The 13,818-nt window shown below is 44.0% G+C and overlaps 1 protein-coding gene across 1 annotated transcript in view; it reads right to left on the reverse strand.

Annotated features, from left to right (window-relative positions):
* PPFIBP1 (PPFIA binding protein 1) overlaps positions 1–13,818 on the reverse strand; it is a 138,541-nt gene that overhangs the window by 38,931 nt on the left and 85,792 nt on the right. The window contains exons 4-10 of the mRNA XM_056847629.1: positions 10,116–10,202; positions 9,699–9,812; positions 8,831–8,962; positions 5,789–5,881; positions 4,111–4,203; positions 2,415–2,529; positions 1,330–1,362 (exon numbers count right to left, since the gene is read on the reverse strand). Coding sequence (XP_056703607.1) covers positions 1,330–1,362; positions 2,415–2,529; positions 4,111–4,203; positions 5,789–5,881; positions 8,831–8,962; positions 9,699–9,812; positions 10,116–10,202 — 667 coding nt within the window. The remainder of the gene's footprint in view (positions 1–1,329; positions 1,363–2,414; positions 2,530–4,110; positions 4,204–5,788; positions 5,882–8,830; positions 8,963–9,698; positions 9,813–10,115; positions 10,203–13,818) is intronic.

Here is a 13,818-nt window from a genome sequence, read left to right on the forward strand (position 1 = left end):
CGGGTGCTTTCGTGCTTTTGGCGTGCAGGGAACTTCTTAGAAGGTGCCGCGGCGGCTCCTCCTCCCCACAGTCCCTGCATGCTGAAAGCTCAGGAATGGGTTGTTAGTGTACCTATAGTGCTTCTGAGTGTTTAAAGCACACTGCAAACACTATTTTCAGCAACAGGTCAGTGTTGTTATTCTTAACTTTACAGTGACCTGTGGGGGTGTTAAGGCTAGACACAGTTGTTTTTATAAGGCCACCTAATAAGTTCCTGAGCAAGAAGAAATCTGAAGCAGGAACTCTGATTTACAGCCTAGTCTGCTCTTGCTCTGCAAAAATCCTGAACAATGCTTGTATCTCCACATTAAACTATCACACATATAAGCTAGTCCTCCTAATTAAAAACAATGGCAACACTATGCAGTGAAATAATCCATCGTTAGGCTAACAGCAAAACATTCCTTGAGATGCCCACACATTCAGTTACAAAGAGCAGTGGCATTAGGCAACTAATGGTAGGAATGGTAAATGAAATGGATCTCAGATGTGATGCTTAGCCATAACCAAGAATGAATGTAGCCATGGTGAGATGGTGCATCTCTCTGTGGTGATGAGAAGTTCATGCTAATGAACACAACTTGCACGACAGTTATCAAAAAGGATGTTTAGATCAGAGATAGATCATAAGCAAAGGGGCCTCTTCCAACCATTACAAGCTCTGCTTCATCCTTCATCCTCATATACACCAAATATCTGTAGCATTTAGAATTATAAATATAACTCCATGATTAAACTGGGAACCTTTCCTAATGCATAGGGTTTGTCATATGAAAATGATTAATTCAGTATTGCTTGTCAATTCTCTCTACAACGTATGCAAGTCGTCAGAAAATTCCAAGGCTTTATAATATGCTTAACTCTGTGGCCCACGATGGTTGTTCCGTTGGGCTTGTGCAAACGATGAATTAGCCACATACAAAATTCTACTTGCAACAATGGAAATGTATATAAATATAACTTGTGCTGCTATCAATCCTGCAAATTAAACTGAAGGGGTAGGTTTGGCTGTTAGAGGTTTGGAACCTTCACAGGCAAGCAAATCAATAGAGCAAGTGATACTCAGGGGGAAAAGGGAACAATAATTTAAATAATTACTTAATTTAATAATTTAAATTGCAAATTTTATTTTCACTCTTTTTAGGTTGATTCCCAGAAAAACTGAGGATGGGAGATGAAGCAGTCTCCCAGTGTTTTGCTAAAATGTTTTTATATGGTGCATGCAGAAAGTTGCACTGGGAGAACATCTGGAATGTGAGTGGCCATGGAAATACACCCAAAAACCTTACTTTTGTCTTTGAGCTTCTTTTTACAATTTTCATCTGTGCAGGAAAACCCGTGAAAGTGTAAACATGAATGCAAACAAAACCATACTCGACTTCATATTTATCAGTAACAATACAGTTTTATTTAGTCTGTGCCACTTGCAAGATAATCATGACTTTATGATATTTAGAAGAAGTTAGTTTTTATATGCCGACTTTCTCTACCACTTAAAGGAGACTCAAACCGGCTTACAATAACCTTCCCTTCCCCGCTCCACAACAGACACTCTGTGAGGTGGGTGGTGCTGAGAGTGTGACTAGCTCAAGGTCACCCAGCTGGCTTCATGTGGAGGAGTGGGGAAACAAATCCAGTTCACCAGATTAGCCTCTGCTGCTCATGTGGAGGAGTGGGGAATCAAACCCAGTTCTCCAGATCAGAGTCCACCACTCCAAACCACCACTCTTCACCACTACACCACGCTGGGTGGTCTTCTGGTTAAATCTTAGGAGGCAGAGATGTGGAGAAACTTTCCGTTGGAGATTTGGACTGTACAAAACCTTCTCCTTGAGTTTTTTTAAAGTTTTCTTTCTCTTGCCAGAGAACGGGGGGGGGGGGGTCAATTGCTCTCCAGCCTCGCCCAACCAGGCTGGTACTCCCCTAGTGGTGCGCTAGTGCAGTAAGCTGTTCCTGTGGTGAACAGATGCTGGGTAGTGGGAGACATAGGTACAAGACAAGGCCTTTGAACAGCAACGCAAGGAAAGGAGGCTGGGAACCGTGGCTCTTTCAGGGAATAATTCCTACAAAGGCCAAGTGGTCGCAGTGGGTGAATCAGAAGAGGGAGAGAAAAGCCCCTTGGAAGGGAAGACAGAACAGGGCCTGTAAGTCAGTGAGGCTGTTCCATTTTTTAAAATTTTGTAACCTCTGGTCTGATGAAGGGTTCTAGGGAGCTTGAAAGTTCGCACAACATTTTGTGTCATTTTGGTTGGCCCTAACAAAAAGATATGTGGATTGTTTGTAACAGAAGAAAAGAGCTACAGTCAGAAACCAGAGACGTGGCTTTTGGGAAGTACGTCATCTCCCATCTACGGCGGTTGTCATCTTCTCTTACCTCTGTCGTTGAGGTCAACCTCTTCTCCTTTTCCCTGATGAACCAGTTTCTCCTGCAGTCGTTTTATTTCTGCTTCTTTCTGTTGCAGTTTGTCTTTTAAAGATGCTAACTCTTCCTGTGCAAAAACAATTTACATTTAGAACACAGCTTTATGTTTTAAAAAGCACAGTCCTACACTGGAGTTTTATCATTCAAGTTATAGATGACTTTTAATTTAAACTCGATGTTTAAAATCTTGACAAACCTTGCTAATTGTTACAAAAGTTTGCCCCAATGATCTGTGCCTAGAAATTAACCACAGACAAGGGAACACTATGACTTCTGACAAAATCATCCATTACTTATATGTATACACATGCATACATGCATGAAACATTTTCACCCACATTAAGCAGATGTGACTTAATGCAGTAAATGAACAACTCAACATCGAATTTGTCAACATCTAATCTATTTTAACAGTGCAGTGAAGTGCCCGTGTATATGCAGATGTATGCACACACAGTGGTGGGTGGATCAAAAGTAGAATAGAAACTATTTGGACTTGTTGTGTGATAATATATCAAGATATCTTTAAGTACAAACCCCGTGTATTGCTCAAACCATAAACAGTTTTATCAACACATTCGGTTGGCAAACAAAAGGGGAAATGCTTCAAATCATCACAAAATAGCCAGTCTGTAGTGACACAAATGCAATGGGAAGAAAACACACGTGCTTTAGCATTGAGACTAAAAGACTAAAGACAAATTGCACTTTTCATCTGAATCTGTAGTCTGGTTTGGGATAAAAGAAAGGATCCTACAATGATGGTGAAAAGGATGCCCAACCTCTTTCTATGAACTTGCTTTCAATATTATTTCCAGAACTACAAGTTGCTGCTGCATATCAAAGAGGCCACGTTACTGGTAACTCCATTTTGCAGTTCCATCACGGGAAGCCAATCGGAGAATCTAAGCAGTCCTCATAATCTACACTAGTGCTAATTCAACCATGGGATGTGAATAAAAGGCTGTATTCTGCACTGCTGGAACCTGTCTATCTGGAAAGGTGCATTGCATCAGTCTTGCATTGGGGAGGGGCCATGGCTCAGTGGTAGAGCATCTGCTTGGCATGCAGAAAGTCCCAGGTTCAATCCCCGGCATCTCCAGTTAAAAGGGACTAGGCAAGCAGGTGATGTGAAAGACCTCTGCCTGAGACCCTGGAGAGCCACTGACGGTCTGAGTAGACAATACTGACTTTGATGGACCAAAGGTCTGATTCAGTATAAGGCAGCTTCATGTGTTCTTTTTCAACTATTGAGCCAGGCATCAAGCCCTGAATGGATAAAGGTGTGACCTCACCAAATTTAAACCTGACAAGTTTGGGGTGTTACTGGGTGGGTTGTCTTTAGCCGCTCAGTCCCCATATCATTTAAGAGGACAAATCTGCCATCTTGTTTTTTTTCTCACTGTAAGCCGCCATGGAGGTCTGCCAATGTCAAACAAACACACTTGCAAATGAAATGCTACTTATGTTCCAAAACAAAAAGTACAGAACAGCAGCTAGTTTCTAGAAGTTAAAAAAAATAGACACACACACTTCATATCCACAGGGGGTATTTTAAAATTACAGATGAGGAACAAGATGGAAACAAGACCACACCATCTGTGGCAAAGAAAGGACTCAAAAGCCCGGCCCCAGCAATCTACTACACCTTCAACATCTGGCATTTTTGCTCCATCCGCTGTTTTTCATACTGCATCTGGCCCACTTTGATTTTCATGCTAGAAAGTTTGGCCATTAAAGACTGGTAACAGAGACAGAGGAATGAAAGAGAAGTAAAGGTAGAAAAAATACAAGGCTAAAAAGTGGCTACTTTCACTGGGGATCATGGATCAATCTGAAACACATTTACTTTAAGGTATGCCAAACTGGACTTCTCTAGAGCCCCGGTGTGCTCAGCATCACATAGGAAGGGCTGGCTCTTATGTTTACCATGCAGCAAAGCCAATGGGCACTGAGGGGTGAGAACCTGCCTCACACCCCCTCCCTGTCTGGTCTCTCCATTATACCCTTCACTAGAAGGATACTGGAAACAGCAGCACTGCTTTCAAGAAAGAACCAGTTGTTACAAGAAAATTGGAGGGATTTACTCTGCTCTGATTAGACCTCAATTAGAGTACTGTGTTCAGTTTTGGGCACTGCAATTTAAAAAAGATGTAGAGAAGCTGAAACATGTCCAAAGGAGGGCAACAAAGATGGGGAGGGGTCTGGAGACCAAGCCCTATGAGGAAAGGTTGAACGAGGTGGGTATGTTTAGCCTGAACAGGAGAGGACTGAGAGGTGATATGATAACCATCTTCAAGTACTTGAAGGGCTGTCATATAGAGGATGGTGCTGAGTTGTTTTCTGTTGCCCCAGAAGGTTGTTCTGGGGCAATAGAAAACAACTCGGCCAGAACCAACAGGTTGAAATTAAATCAAAAACGTTTCTGTTTAGAGTACATTAGGAAGAATTTTCTAACAGTTAGAGTGGTTCCTCAGTGGAACAGGCTTCCTCGGGAGGTGGTAAGCTCTCCTTCGCTGGAGGTTTTTAAGAACAGGTTAGATGGCCATCTGTCAGCAATGCTGATTCTATGACCTTGGGCAGATGATGAGCGGAAGGGCACCTTAGCCATCTTCTGGGCATGAAGTATGGGTCACTGGGGGTGTGGGGGGGGAGGTGGTTCAGAATTTCCTGCATTGTGCAGGGGGTTGGACTAGATATCCCTGGAGGTCCCTTCCAACTCTATGATTCTATGGGAGGGAAGTAGTCCGGTTCTTTACAACACTTTCAAAAGACATGAAGACAGCAACTTCTATTTAGCACACAGTCATCCTCATCTAAAATGTGTTTCATGAACACGTTTCGTGAAACACATTTTAGATGACACATCTCTCTCTACGAGCTGGGCTTATATCTGGGTCTGCTAGCAGGCCCACAGTCTGGCTGGGCTGCACAGAGATGCCATTTGTCTCAACCAGTACTGCATCAACCAGGCAATGGATCCAGGCCTCACTACCAGCCCCGCGGCGGCAGCTCTAAAAAGCCCTGTCGGATTAGGAATCAGGGCAGCCACATATACAGCTGAACTAATTCATATAAGTGGCACCTACACGTGGTCCTGGAGGCAACCCCCACACTCCACTCAGGTGATTTCTTACAGGCAACCTCAAGGCCTATACCGTGTGCATGCAAAGATTTAAATACAAAGCCAACAGCACGTAAATCTGTTAAATAAAGATACGACTGAGACCATGTTTCCAGCATCAAGAGAAAAATCCTCATTTGTTTAAAGGAGGAGTACAATCATACGTCCAGCCCTTTCTTCATTTGTACTGACGATTACTTACTTTGGTAGATTTAATTTTTTTCTCATACTGAAGTCTCTCGCTATCCATGTCTCTTACTTTCAAGCGCAATTCATTAATTTCCTGTACCAAACCCTGTTTAACAAAGGGATCAATAAGAAAACAACAGCAATGGAAGATTAGTATAAAAGCAGCATAAAGCAACTGGAACCCCTTTTTTGGTTTTGTTTACAGGCATGTTGTAAAATTCAGACTTAAGGTCAACTTCAGAATGTACCAATTATTAACCATTTTCCCTATTCTTAGCTCCTATGTCACTGTTTTCTTTGGAAACATAGCAAAGTAAAAGCTGTCAACTTCTTCTGCTTGAGATTTCCATCACAATGCTCAGTAACAAGTAAATTTGTATATACTATTCATCCAGCATGCACCCTTTCATTATAGTAGGTCCACCAAGCTGAGACAGAAGCCATATAAGCTAACCTTGCAACCCAATATGATTTGTCTACAGATTTGCAGATACAGAGGAGTCACCCCCTCTTGGAGGTCACCTTCCCTTATTCGGAAATATTTAAGAGATCTCTTCGGTCAGCATACCAGACAAATAGACGTTAAATCGTTGGAATGCCTTAATGGATCCAATCAGGCCCAAAAAGTCCTAGTGTCTTTTGGTTCTTCATTCATCCCGCGTTTGCTTTTAAGAAATAGGAATTTTTTAAACTCAAAAGGCATTTTTCCTGTTCAGGTTTTTAAAGACTCTATTTTACATCCTTTATTCCCTACATCCCCTTACCCTAAGGAATTGCTCCCTGGTACACCTCAGCAGAATATTCTGAATAGCAGGTCCACTGGTGGTTTTCCTGGGGCCCATTTTCTTCTTCAACAGTGCATCCCTTCTCCAAAGCAAAGTACTAATCCTGGCTTTCCTCCACATCACTGGAGCAGGAGGTACTTCAGAAGAATCCAGGAGATGTCGCCTTTATCTCTGTGTGAACTCAAAGTCAGAGCCCACCGAGGAATTATCCTACCAACTGCCCGGGAGCCAATATTATCACAGCCTTTCTTGCCTTCCACAAAGACTCTAGACCATGGGCATCAATCATAAGGCCTGTGGGCCAGATCCGGCCCCTTGAGAGCTCTTATCCGGCCCGCGAGCCAGCCAAGGCAGCCACCCCCGCCCCCCATACACACTCTCAATCTGGGCTGGCAAGGCATGGCCCAGCCCGAACAAGTGACATTTATGTCATATCTGGCACTTATAACAACTGAGTTCAATACCCCTGCTCTAGACAGAGCATACCCCTTGAAGAAAACTCTCTTCACTATGGACAGGAGGGGCTTGGTCCAGAGAGGGCCTATATCACTATATACAAGGATCTGGCTCAGCCCTGGCAGTTGTCAGAATAAGCTGCCTGCGTCAGCCTAGCCTGCAGTCCTGCAGATGGCATCTGGGCACGCCTTTATCCTGTACCTGCTATCTCTGGCCACATTCCACTTGCTCATCTGCTGGATCCAAGCTGCTGGTTTCCTTTGCCTGCCTGTCCTGTGTGCCCCGACTTGCCCCCAGCATACTTATTCTTGAGCAGAGACAGGATAAATAGATCCCTGTGCCTAAAACATCTCTCTCAGAAGCATTTGGGAGAGTGGGACTGCAATCTGCAGTGACTTTAATGTTAGCCTGTATTTCTTTATGTGCTTACTGCTGAAACTTCAGGTTACACAGGTTGTGTGATCGCATGCATTGGGACAGTAAAAATCAGCACCTAGGAGCATCAGGAAGAAGCAGATTAGTATTCAGTGATGCTAACTGGCTACAAAAGGTCAAAGGCTTTAAGTCTCTGGAGGCAGAGAAGTACGGCATTTACAGAAAGTTCTTTTCAAGTTTACACGCACTATATGTTTCCCCGCCCTGACCTGGATGGCCCAGGCTAGCCTTATCTCGTCAGATCTCAGAAGCTAAGCAGGGTCAGCCCTAGTTAGTATTTGGATGGGAGACCACCAAGGAAGTCTAGGGTTGCTATACAGAGGAAGGCACTGGCAAACCACCTCTGTTAGTCTCTTGCCTTGAAAACCCCATAAGGGGTCGCCATAAGTCGGCTGCGACTTGACGGCACTTTACACACACACACATATGTTTCCCCAGGCTTTAATCTGGAGGCAACCTAGCAGCAAAGGGTGCATCTGGTGGACATTCGCCTGCTTTGCTCTCTGAAAACATCAAACCCATCTCCCTCAACCTTTTGACAAGCCTGCACTAACTGGAGTGCTTTACTGTTATCCTAAGCAATGAAGTTGACCCGATCAACTTACTGCCAGAATCATAACATCAGGATTTGACCCCACTACATACACACACACCCATAAAAGCTCCTCCAAACAAAAATGCAACCTTCCCCCCTCAAAAAAAAAAAAGGCTTATCAAAGAATTGTGTGCCTTGTTACTGAGGCCAGAACTAGCCATGACAGAAGATGTACTGTGACAACTCAAAACTGTAGTCCCGTGTTTCCTGATGCATAACCTACTTCTTCAAAATATGACTATGATTCAGATTTCTCCACACATGTTCTGCTCCACTAGCTACAGCTTGTCTGGAGGGGTGACCAGCAGCCCAACAGCATTGTATCTTATGTTTAATACTACTAGATGAAAGCATCAACACTTGAAATTTTTTTACACAGTCTAACTCATTGGGGCATTAGAAAATTATTTTCAACATCTGATTTTTCATCCTGTTGCGTCAGGCTCCATTTGAGGCCTGCACAACCCACGACTCGTAAAGCTAACTGCAGCCACTCAAGGTTTAATAAACCACCATAGAAATGGGGGGGGGGGTCTGCCAGGCAACAATATGTGGCTAGACCTCTCTGTGTCTTCATGATCTCCATTTATTACAGTCTAGGCAAAACTTGAATGAGGAAACCTATTTGTAAAAGGTTGACAGAAAGGCTATGAGAGAAGAAAGCATTGCCTTCCACCTCACCCCAAACAGGAGCAAAATATATATTTTTTTTATTTTACACATAAAGAAATATAAGGACAGTTATACAAGCTTCAGTCTTGGACAATCTATTTTATACCCTCACCTCTGTGTCCCTGAAGCTGTCTTCATAGTCTATTCGGTCCTTCTCCACGGTGGTAAGCTTGAGCTTTAAGTTAGATACTTCTGCCATAAGGTCCAGCTTTTGAGTTTCAAGGGATGTTCTGCTTAAAAGCTCCTATAGAAAAGTAGCAGAGAATGGTTTATTTAAGGATTTTTTAAAAATAACAATAACTGTATTTATGTAGTCTATTTTTTATTCTGCCCTTGCTCCAAAAGCAGCTCACAGCAGCAGATCTTAATCCTGCATGTTATCTTTGCGGTGTGCTTATTGTTCCAGCCTGTACCTGGACTGTCCTATGATGGTCTGGCCCACCACAGGTTGTGAGCAGACCTTTGACTGCAGTACTGCAGCTTACTACTCTGGGCCACGGGGCTCCTAAGTCAGTGAAAAATACCCCAATGAGAGAGATAGGAGAACCTTTCCCTACAGATAGGGTAACTAGATGCAAAGTAAGACTGGGTCACAAGGTCCTTAATTATGATGCTAGAATAAACTGTAGCAGGTACAGCTACTCTCATGCACGCGCAACAGGTTCCAGTTGCCGAAGCTCCCTTTCCTGTCAAGCTATTAGTGTTAGAGGCACATTTCCACTTCTACATGGGTCACCTTATCTTAAAGGGCACGTTTAGCAACACAAAATTACAGCTCAACCAATACCTAGGTCCTAGGACATTTGCATGACAAACAGTTTCAATGGCTTTTAACCAGGCAACCAAAGGTTTCATTCTAGATGTATGTAACACAGATGAAAACAAGTAGACATTATTGAATCATAGCAATAGCAACATCATTATTCTGAGCTTCAGTGCTAAACTCACAAGAAAGTCAGATTGAACCTCTGTTGTAATACCTGTTGTAGCATTTCTTCTGTGGCATTCAGTTTTTCCCTGTGCTCTTCCAGGCAGAACTCTAAATCTCTGATCTTTTCTCCTTGGGCTTCCACCTGGTCAGTAAGAACACTCACCTGTGCAATAATAAGAGATTCTTAATCAAAGTATATACTTAAGTGCCTCACTTCAATGTAACATATTTCATCAGAAAGTCTTGTGTTATAAAAGCAATCTCATTTGCACTGTCCCTGCAAACAGTGAGCCTTGGGAAATTTGGCCAGTACCTGCTTTTTGTTTTCCTAAATGGAAAATTTCCATCAGATAATGAACAGTTTTAGAAAGGGGTGTAGAAGAATAAGTAATCTGCTGTTAAATACAATTATAACACTCCAGATTCCTAGATGCAAGCAATGAACTAACTAAGGGAAAAGACTTACTTGCAGAACAAGGGATTCCTTGTCATTTTCCAAACGTCCGAGTCGCTCCTGATACACATCTCCATTAGTAGATATATGCCCATTGGTCTGGAAAATAAAATAAAGGAAAAACTGACCTGCTATAACATTGTTCCATGAATATGACTCTGAAATAACAAAGCTAAATAAAGCTCCAAGCAATAAGAGAAAATTCAGGATGTGAGTTTAAGGTTACAGGATGTGGCTTCAAGGCTACATTTTTTCATCATCAATATATAATATCCAGAAGCTATGATACCCTATTAATAAATAATTAAAAAACCAGAAGGTCAACACCTAAGTAAAACACTCATGTCATGAAGCCTAACGCTCAGTGTCCTTAAAACCATAGATGAAAGACAGGATTGTTTAAAATCCAAATCCTATGTCAGGGTGCCCATGGGCGCCATGGTGGTGCCCATGGGTGCCATGGTGCCTGCCGACACCTTCTCTGGTGCCTGCCAAGTGGTTTTAGGAAGTGGGTGGTGTTATGGTATCCAAACAGACCCCAGGCAAGCCTGGGACACCCCGCAGCTACTCCATGACCACCCCTCTTAACTCATAAATCTACTAATTTCGCTGAAGGCTGTATTGAATCATCAATTATAATTTTTAAGCTAAACAGATTTTAAAAATACATATTTAAGACTGACTGTTCCCAGTGGATTTTCCCATGCAAGTTGTGCGTGTAAAGTGCTGTCAAGTCACAGCTGACTTATGGTGACCACAGCAAGGGGCTTTCAAGGCAAGTGAGAAGCAGAGGTGGTTTGCCAGTGCCTTTCTCTGCAGAATCTTCCTTGGTGGTCACCCTTCCACGTACCGACGCTGCACAGCTTCCGAGAGCTGACAAGATGGCGCTATACCATGCTGCCTTCCCTTCCCCTTCAAGTTAGCTGGAATCAAAATTAGTAACCACTAACAATATCTGTTTGCAAGATCTGAGCAAGGCTGTTAAAGATAAGATGTTTGGGGGGACATGGATTCATAGGGTCGCCATGAGTCAGAAGTGACTTGACGGCACTTAACACACACACAATATCTGAAATGGCATGAATCCTTTCAAGTGCCAAGGTGTTTCAGCATTACCGTAAACGTTACACATCAAACAAAGCAGCATGACATGGAATTTGTTGTCCACTCTTGCTTTCTAAACCAGGGTCTGTCATTTATCAGTTTTCCGCAAGGAGCAGGAGGCAACTTTTTCAAGTACACCTTCAAGGGAACCCATAGCTTGTCTCCTATGCGAAGGCAATCAGCAGGAAGCAATATGATAGTTGGGGGCTGTTGGAGCAGTGAAGTATACTTCTGGCTGGCTTTTAAGTCTGCATCTTGGCACACATAGGGCGAGTTTAACAATGCTGAAGTCCAGCAGTACTCTAAAGCCTAACAATATTTATTCCAGCATGAACTTTTGTGAGTCACAGCTCACTTCTTCAGATGCTAGTTTAAAAACACATGAAAGTACCCTAAGAATGTATGAAGAAAAGATACACAAGGGAGTCAGAAGCCTAAAAGAAGGGAGCTCTGGATTCACAGGCTGAGATGGCCAGAAGCTCAAAGATCCACTACAACAAGGTGGGGAGGAGGACTTTACAAACTCCAATAATTGTAGATCCTTTAAGAAATGGGTGCCTTTATCAGATGGGTCTTTGTTTCAGGAAACCAAAGAAGGCTGTACCCTACAGCGAACGCCCCCCCTCCAAACAGCCCTCATTAATTAAAATTACCTCAGCGTGTGGTAGAATGCAACGCCAGAAGGAAGGTGTGTTGGTCTGTCACAGCAAAGACAAACATAAGTCTTTTTTTTTAATAAATATTTTTATTGGTTTTTAATAGAAAAAAAGACAAGACATAAGTCTTGTGGCACCTTGATGACTAAAAAGTTTTTATTCTAGCATAAAGTTTCATAGGCTGCAGCATCAGACGAACCGGCTCATGTTCACAAAAACTTGTGCTAGAATAAAAACTTGCCTGTCTTTAAGATGCCTCAAGGCTCCCTTCACTTTTGGAAGAATATAAATTTCCCTTGCTTAAAAAATGGCATAATGCATAGGATCAGCATGAAGCATGTTTCCTTATATGTACAAACAACATCTAAGCACAAGTGATTTGTTTTATTTTGTTTTAGATTCGGAGAACCTGCAATATAAGTAAGAGACAAGATAAGAGTGAACAGAAGCAATAAGAACATGATTCATCGCAAGATGGCTGAGGGGGATTTTGAAGATGAGAAGCAGCTTTTATGTGACCCAAATTTATTTCCTGCACATTCCGCATTTCCAAAAATGCTCATGAGTATCTGGGTTGAACAGCACAACAAGAAAAGCATCCCTGGAAGCAAAACAATGTGATAAACATATAGGAAGACTGTGCAGCGGAATGACAGAAAAACTATTATTAGAACGAGCATCACCACCATGTGCTGAGCTTTTACTCTCTCTCCCTGAGGGTGTGTTCAGCACAGGCATTTTATTGCTACTTTAGACACTTAAATCCGTGCTAAATTGGATTAAATCCAAACAGAAATCCTAGTTAACTAATCCTATGGCTGCCCAAGTATACACAGCTGTACATTTAAAGAAGCTGGTTGATTTTATTTTTCTTGCTTTCACAAGGAAAGCTTGTTAAAAGACAGACTGATCAATGTTTCTTCCTAAACCAGTGGTCGGCAAACCGCGGCTTGTGAGCCGCATGCGGCTCTCTGGCCCCTTGAGTGCGGTTCTGCCCGTCCGGGTGGCACTGCTTTGCTCCTCCCCGGCCTCCGCCTCACAGCCGCTTATTATAGCCGTCCGTCCTCATCCCACCCCCCTTTCCCCTCCTAGGCTCCACCCCCGAGCCCACATAAGGGCGAGAGAGGCTTGCATCAGCCTCCTCCACCCTCCCAGCCCGGTTGCTCCAATCTCCCTGGCCCCGCCCCGGGCGCACCCGCCCGCCCGCGTCTCAGTTGGTTGTCAGTGCTTTGAAGAGGCCGCGGTAGAACGCCGCGCACCAGCTGGTTGTCTCCCGGCTCTCGGGTGGCTGCGTGGTCGCTGGCCGGGCTGTCTTCGGGGGTTCTGCTCTTCCCCCCACTGGAGATCCTGCTTGGAAAGGGTAGGTGGTAGCTGGTGGCCCCCTCCAGTCCCCGGCGGGGTTGTCCCACCCTTCCCACCACACCGGCTGCGGCGCAGAGGTTTGGAGTGGACTCTCCCTCTCCCTGTCGTACCCCTCCTCCCCTTTCCCTCCCCTCACAGCGCGGACAGGTTTTGAACGCGGCACTCGAGGGCTGGTGGCGCCAAGGCGGGCGGCAGCAGCCAATCAGCAGGCGGGATTTTTCGCGCTGGTCTTGGCTGGCGGAGGCGCTGAGGAGGGGCGGACGGCAGGCCGGCCGGGGAGGGAAGGAAGGAAGGAGCCCAGGCAGTGGGGGCGAGGAGGAGGTGGTCGGGGCCCGGGGGGCGAAGCCATGTTTGATTCATTTGTACTCTCTTTTTGGGATTTGTACTCTCTACATGCACATTTTCCCCATCCAGATTCTCAAAACTCTGCATGGGGGTTATTGGCCATTTATGAATGGAAGGTTTTGCCTTGGATTTGCCACTCAGATGCACATTTTCCCCATCCAGATTCTCAAAACTCAACAATAAGCCCCCCTGCAGAGTTTTGAGAATGCAGATGGGGAAAATGTGCATCTAGAGAGGCAAATCCAAGG

The sequence above is a fragment of the Euleptes europaea genome, chromosome 3 (genome assembly GCF_029931775.1).
Source record: "Euleptes europaea isolate rEulEur1 chromosome 3, rEulEur1.hap1, whole genome shotgun sequence".
NCBI classification, from domain to species: Eukaryota; Metazoa; Chordata; class Lepidosauria; order Squamata; family Sphaerodactylidae; genus Euleptes; species Euleptes europaea.